Source organism: Malus sylvestris, chromosome 10 (genome assembly GCF_916048215.2).
Source record: "Malus sylvestris chromosome 10, drMalSylv7.2, whole genome shotgun sequence".
Classification (NCBI taxonomy): domain Eukaryota; kingdom Viridiplantae; phylum Streptophyta; class Magnoliopsida; order Rosales; family Rosaceae; genus Malus; species Malus sylvestris.
Genome location: NC_062269.1, coordinates 25,064,410 through 25,071,422, shown reverse-complemented (window position 1 = coordinate 25,071,422; position 7,013 = coordinate 25,064,410). Strand labels below are relative to the sequence as shown.

Sequence of the window (7,013 nt, the reverse complement as noted above, 5' to 3'; positions counted from 1 at the left end):
TAAAGGAACTCAAAGAAAGGGAAGAAAAAAGGCAAGCCGAAAGCCCTGCATACTGGAACTACACTTACGCTTGTGGGAAAAGGATCCTAACCGGATTTTTTTTTAGGGATTCTATAGATTTCATGAATGTGATCGTTTATCGTACTATCAATTTTCGTTAAGTACTATTTATATTTAATTTTAAATTTTAAATTTTAAATTTTAAATTTTAAAATAATTTCTGACTACATAATATACAATAAACGGTCATGATCACGAAATCCCTAAGATCTCTAGAAAAATAATCTGGCGATGATCATTTTCCCACTTGTGGATTCCTTGTCCTCTACTTGTGTTCCGTTACCATACGATTCGATTCACATCAATCTCTCAAATCAATCATTGCCTTAGTGTTATTTTATTATTATTTAATAAATAATATTATTTACATTAAAAATAAAAAAGTAGACTAAGTCTCAACAATAATGTGATTCAAATTCGTTTTAGCGAGAATTGAATTTAAAATTTTTCGCTTAAAAATGAAAATAAATATCACAAAATCGTAATAATAAAAGACTTCTTCTTTTCTTAATACAAGATTGATTTCAGCTTTAATACATGTCTTACACAGTTACACAGACAGGGACTCTGATATTTACACAAACAAATCCCAGTTAAATTATTAAAAAATTCTTCTAAACATGCTTTTGATTTGATTTACTTTTTTATTGGTCTTGTCCATTACGTAATAATGGCATTAATTGAAGATTTGAAGGTGGGAAATATTCAAGAGCTGAGCTGTGTTGGTGCTGTCCTCTGCTGAGACTGCAGGCCAATCGTTACGAATTTCTTTTAATTTTTTACCAAATCTTTATTTTTAGCAAATTCTTTAACTTGTTTTCTTTATATTTCTTTTGGTTTGTTAAAGTTAAACCTACACGGCCTTGGTTCAACTGGTTCTCTCCTCTCAAAACCCCATTAGTTCTTCTCACATGCTCTTCTCTAAGAAACAGAGCATCGTGTTCATTGGCCTTCTTTCGTTTTCGTTCGAGCAATATTCCAATCTAATCAGTATTAAAAGTTGATAATTCGTACTTGAGGAATATTGTTGTAGCCAACTTAATTACGTAAAACACGCGTTTAGAGGGTGATGGAACATGTAGCAGAGAGCTCAGCAGGGAGGGGGTGACGTGCAGGGCGAGGACAGAGGGAAAGGGGCAGGTGTCCAACAGCCACAGCTCTGTTCCGAAAGCTGCTTAACGAATGAGAATTGCTTTATTTTTTATTTTTGCAATAACCCTCCGTTTCGTTTTCCGTGGAAATTATAAAAAAAGGAGTGGGAATATCATCCGCAAAGAGTCAAAGTCTCGAACACAACGGAACAGACCCACCATCAATCAAACGCCTATATTTCAGGTAAAAACCTTAATCACCTTTTGTTGTCGTCTTTTGGTTTTTGCTAATGTTCTTCCTTTGTGTCTGATTTTTGTCTTGTTTTATGCAATGGGATCACTTTGTTGCTAGGATTGCTGACCTGGGTGATCAAGAACTGGTTCGATTCGTTGATATTTGATCTGGTTTTTTGTTTTTTGATTGGATTGGTTGGTTTTTCCTGAGATTTTGTGAAAGGGTTGCAATTGGTTTTGATTTTTGAGTGGAAAGATGAGTGGAGCCGTTCTTGTTGCTGTTGCTGCTGCAATCGGTAACCTGTTGCAAGGATGGGACAACGCTACTATCGCAGGTAAATCTCTCTTTTAGTATCTACAACTTATGCCTGTCTTTTTTCAACATTTGAAAGTTGATGCTTCTAAGATTGAGAGAAATAGTCACTTAGATGCTTCAAAGATTGGCCTTTTTAGCTTTGCTTTGATTGCTAATCGAGTTCAGTTCATGGGTCTATCCCCGAAATTTACTTCATTGGCAGTCCTTGATTCGTTTTTTCTTCCAGTAGTATTGGTTTTAGGTTAAGCTTATGCGATTATGGAGCTTGGTTGAGTTAACTTTTTGGTTTTCCTTGCAGCTTCTGTTTTGTACATAAAGAGGGAATTCAACTTGGAAAGCGAACCAGCTGTGGAAGGGCTGATCGTGGCCATGTCGCTTATAGGGGCAACTGTGGTAACATTTTGTTCTGGGGCTGTAGCAGACTGGCTAGGCCGCCGTCCTACGCTGATAGTCTCTTCTGTCCTTTACTTTCTTAGTGGTCTTGTAATGCTGTGGTCTCCCAATGTTTATATCCTTCTCTTGGCACGGCTTTTAGATGGATTTGGAATCGGTTTGGTGGTTACCGTGGTTCCACTTTATATATCTGAGACAGCCCCACCTGAGATAAGGGGATCGTTGAATACCCTTCCACAGTTTCTTGGCTCTGGTGGGATGTTCTTGTCGTATTGCATGGTTTTTGGGATGTCGTTGACAGATTCAGCCAGTTGGAGGTTGATGCTTGGGATTCTCTCTATTCCTTCTCTTGTTTATTTTGTATTGACTGTGTTCTTCTTGCCCGAGTCTCCACGATGGCTTGTGAGTAGGGGACGGATGCTTGAGGCTAAGCAAGTTTTGCAGAGGCTACGTGGCAGAGAAGATGTCGCTGGTTAGTCATTTTGTTCTGATTATCTTCGATTATTTATTGTGATACTTAGTTTCTAATTAATTTGCATTGATAGTAAAGTTTTCAGCAATTCATTTCTAGATCAACATTGACAGATAGCTTTCTGAAACTAAATTGGAGAACCGGTTTCAAAGGCAAGTTTTGGGTAATTGGAGCCGTCATACTTAAAACCCTGCCTTCTCACTTTGTCTATTTTTGTGAAGCAGAAGTCCTTTCTGCTTTCTTTTACGAAACCTTTTTCGAGTTAGCATAAAGGTGGTACTTTTTCTTTCTTACTTCAGATTGCACAATCTGCTGTGGTAGCCATTATAGTAGGAAAGTATGTGCTATTTGCTTCTGCTATATAACTATTCCACATGCAATGCTGCATTGTTTGAATGGTATTTGATCCTTCTTTGGCCAACAGGTGAGATGGCTTTACTTGTTGAGGGTCTTGGAGTTGGGGGTGAAACGTCTTTTGAGGAGTACATAATTGGCCCAGCAGACGACTCTGCTGATGACCACAATTTATCTGCTGAAAAGGATGAAATCAGATTATATGGGCCTGAACAAGGACAATCCTGGGTCGCCAAACCTGTCACCGGGCAAAGCACTCTTGGACTTGTGTCTCGACATGCAAGCATGGTAAATCAAAGTGGGCTTGTGGATCCTCTGGTCTCGCTCTTTGGCAGTGTACATGAGAAGCTCCCCGACACAGGAAGCAAGGGAAGTATGCTTTTTCCGCACTTTGGCAGCATGTTCAGCGTGGGAGGGAATCAGCCTAGACATGAAGAGTGGGACGAGGAGAGCGTTGACAGAGAAGGAGAGGGTTACACATCTGATGCAGCCGGTGGTGATTCCGATGACAATTTGCACAGTCCATTGATCTCGCGTCAGACAACAAGCATTGAAAAGAACGTGGGCCCACCTCCCCATGGAAGCCTTGCTGGCATGAGAAACGGCAGTCTCATTGGTGGAGAGGGAGCTAGTAGCACCGATATTGGTGGCGGTTGGCAACTGGCGTGGAAATGGTCTGAGAGAGAAGGCCAAGATGGACACAAGGAAGGAGGGTTTAAAAGAATGTATTTGCGCCAGGAGGGTGTCCCTGCATCTCGCCATGGATCTATTGTTTCGATACCTGGTGGTGATGCACCGAACGACAGTGAGTTCATTCAGGCTTCTGCTTTGGTGAGTGAATCGGCTCTGTACTCACGTGAACTTATGAATCAGCATCCAGTTGGACCGGCAATGGTTAACCCAGCTGCAACTTCTGCAAAAGGGCCAAGTTGGAGTGATCTTTTTGAACCTGGAGTGAAGCATGCCTTGGCTGTTGGGGTGGGAATGCAGATACTTCAGCAGGTATTGAAAATTCGTTTACTGAGAAGTCTAATAATTTGCTCGTGTAACCTCGACTGGACCAGTCATGTTTGTTTTTTTCTTTTCCATGCAGTTTTCCGGTATAAGTGGGGTTCTCTACTACACGCCTCAAATTCTTGAGCAGGCGGGCGTTGGCATCCTTCTTTCGAACTTGGGCATTAGTTCAGCTTCTTCGTCTCTGCTTATCAGTGCAGTGACAACCTTGCTGATGCTTCCTAGTATAGCCATTGCCATGAGGCTCATGGATATAGCCGGCAGAAGGTAAATATATATTTTTTGGTTATATCTTGACATCTTGCTTGAATGGCTAACTGAACGCGTACTGGTTTATATTTGTTGTTTGAAGCATACGATTTCGTGATCCTCAAAATAAGATGTTGAACATCAGTTATGTTTCAGTTTTGTTATGTCAATGTTAAATTTATGCATCACGTTTTCTCATGTAACAATTTGGAACCATTCTTAATTCAGGAGCTTGCTGCTCGGCACAATCCCTGTCTTGGTAGTGTCTCTCGTCATCCTAGTCCTCGGAAGTCTTGTGAATATGGGCAGTGTTGTAAACGCATCAGTTTCGACTGTCAGCGTTGTGCTCTACTTCTGTTTCTTTGTTATGGGGTTTGGTCCGATCCCCAACATACTCTGTGCAGAAATCTTCCCCACCAGAGTTCGAGGCCTCTGCATTGCCATCTGCGCCCTCACTTTTTGGATTGGCGACATCATTGTCACCTACTCACTTCCAGTGATGCTCAAATCTGTTGGCCTTGCTGGTGTCTTTGGCATGTATGCAGTTGTGTCCGTCATAGCGTTTATCTTCATTTTCTTGAAAGTTCCGGAGACCAAAGGTATGCCCCTTGAAGTGATTACCGAGTTTTTCTCTGTTGGTGCGAAGCAGGCTTCAGCTGCCAAGAACAATTAACTTGATCCATGTTGGGTTAAAAGTTTTGACGGCTGTTTTATCTTCCTACTTTCGCTTCGAATCTACATTTTCTTTACTTGTTTCGGAATTGGTACGGTTGATCCTTGTAGAAAGGATCATTGTATAATTATCCCTCATTTGTTATACCAGATAAAAATGATAAAGAGTTGTGTGTACAATTTGTTCCGAACGAAAATTGTGGGTTAACCAACCTTCATATGAAAGGTGATTGCTTCACTATTTTACTTCTCGAAATTTATCTTCCTCTCCCTATTGGAGCTCCAAAATCTGGAATCCATGAGTTCGTAACCAACTTCATCTCTCTTCCACAACACATTGCGCGACTAGACGGGCACGAAGAGTTGCACTGCAGCCACCTATCAACACAACTCACATGGAATCCGTGACAACAATATGGCTACAACCCTATGACATCTCCATCCACAAACTCCATCAAGCAGATTGCACATTCTGCGAGTCTTGCATCAACTGCTGCTTCGAGTGGCGACGATCGGAGGTTTTCCGGTGAAAAACATTTAAAAACCAGCTAGAACCTTTAACCACAAACTGTGAGTTCAAACATCCAAATCCAACTCTGTAGTATCCAACTTTAGAGCGTTACTCAATAAAAGGTGATTTCCAAACTCGTTTATTTTAGAGCAGAAAAAGAAAAGTGCGGAAATCACTTCGCTTCTAAAGCCATGCATTAAAGATGTCACAAGAGAGCTAACTACATTGATATATGTGGGGCAGCCAACACTTGTGCTCGAAACACTTCGTTACGCGGTTCTCAATTTTTATGTGAATACAAAATGCAACAGAGACACAAAAAACACCTCCTTCCTCGTACTACATTTGTATACAAAACGACCTAATCATTTTGATACCGAGCCGCTCTTAGTCTAGTGATATTTCTTATCTCGGAATGGTGCTGACAAGTCTGGCGCCAACCCGGTCGAGTCTACTAACACTCGCCGCGGCCTTCAACTTTCCCTCCTTTAGAAAGGCCGCCACCATTTTTTCTCCGATCATCTTTCCTTTCTCGGGATCATCCGTGACCGCCACGGCAGTGGGACCTGCCCCGCTAATGGTGCACCCGAATGCCCCGGCCTCGATTGCTGCCTTTTTTACAGCGTCCATACCGGGAATCAGCGGAGCTCGCCGCGGCTCCACGATCTTATCGCTCGACAAAGCCCTGCCGAGCCCGGGCAAGTCCCCCTGCAACACTGCCGCAACAAGGGCCCCGGCCTGGCTTGAATTCCAGACATGATGGGCCATCCCCACCTCCGCAGGCAGCGCCGCTCTCATCTTCTTCGTCGGAGCTTCAAACTCCGGCGTAGCCAACACAAAAAACAATTCTTTACCATCTGGAAAGATCAGCGGAATCAAATCCAACGGTTCATAGCTCCGAATCAATACGAACCCGCCCATAATAGCCGGAGCTATGTTATCAGCGTGGTAACCTGAAACCTTCTCCTCCGATTTCAACCCCGCGATCACCAATTCCTCTATACCCAATTTCCCGCCAAAAATTTCGTTGACCGCAACAGCCGCGGCGGCCGCGCTCGCCGCACTGGATCCGAGCCCGGAGCCCAAAGGCAAGCCCTTTTCCAGAGTGAGGGAAAGGCCCACCGATCGGACTCCGAGCATCTTCATGACTTCGATGGCAGCGATTCCGGCGCAGTTCCAGAGAGGGTTCTTGCTGAGCTTCTTGGAGTTGTGGTCACCGGAGATCTCGGAAATGGAGATCTCGCCCGGCGATACCTGGGGGTCGAGGGTGAGAGAGACGAAGTCGCCGAGGCCGTCGACGGCGCAGCCCAAGAAGTCGAAGCCGGGGCCGAGATTGGCGACGGTGGCGGGGGCGAAGGCCTTGACGGAGGTGAAGACGGGTTCGGGCTCGGTGGAGGTGAGGGGAGGTCTGGAGGGGAGGGAGAGGTTGCAGCGGAGGTGGAGGGGTTTGGGCTTCGATGATGGTGATGGGATTGCGGCGAAGAGCTTGAACGGAGATTGGTGGCAGATCGCCATTGGTGTACGGACTGAGCAGCTGAGGGAGCTTGAGGGGTTTTAGGATGGAGGAGAAGATGCTTGTTGGGAAATGGTAAGGATTTTTGAGATTTTTGAAGAAATGTTATGGGCTGGGCCGGGGGTTTTATGTAG

General features: G+C 43.8%; 2 protein-coding genes across 3 annotated transcripts; one reads left to right on the top strand and one right to left on the bottom strand.

Moving 5' to 3' along the window:
• The first annotated feature begins 957 nt into the window (after nucleotides 1–957).
• On the top strand, nucleotides 958–5,096 carry LOC126585662 (monosaccharide-sensing protein 2-like). Of its 2 annotated transcripts, XM_050250125.1 has the most exons (6): nucleotides 958–1,395; nucleotides 1,504–1,720; nucleotides 2,000–2,566; nucleotides 2,991–3,922; nucleotides 4,014–4,201; nucleotides 4,412–5,096. In XM_050250125.1, the coding sequence occupies exons 2-6, from the start codon at nucleotides 1,642–1,644 to the stop codon at nucleotides 4,854–4,856; spliced, it is 2,211 nt and encodes a 736-aa protein (XP_050106082.1). In that variant the 5' UTR covers nucleotides 958–1,395; nucleotides 1,504–1,641; the 3' UTR covers nucleotides 4,857–5,096. The 2 variants fall into 2 exon arrangements, with proteins under 2 accessions (XP_050106082.1, XP_050106081.1); XM_050250124.1 differs by lacking the exon at nucleotides 958–1,395 and having other exon boundaries at nucleotides 1,416–1,720.
• A 393-nt stretch (nucleotides 5,097–5,489) lies between these two features.
• On the bottom strand, nucleotides 5,490–6,988 carry LOC126585667 (homoserine kinase-like). Its single transcript, XM_050250131.1, has one exon. It carries the CDS (start codon nucleotides 6,879–6,881, stop codon nucleotides 5,772–5,774), a length of 1,110 nt encoding a protein of 369 aa, XP_050106088.1. The 5' UTR covers nucleotides 6,882–6,988; the 3' UTR covers nucleotides 5,490–5,771.
• Between the last annotated feature and the right edge of the window lie 25 nt (nucleotides 6,989–7,013).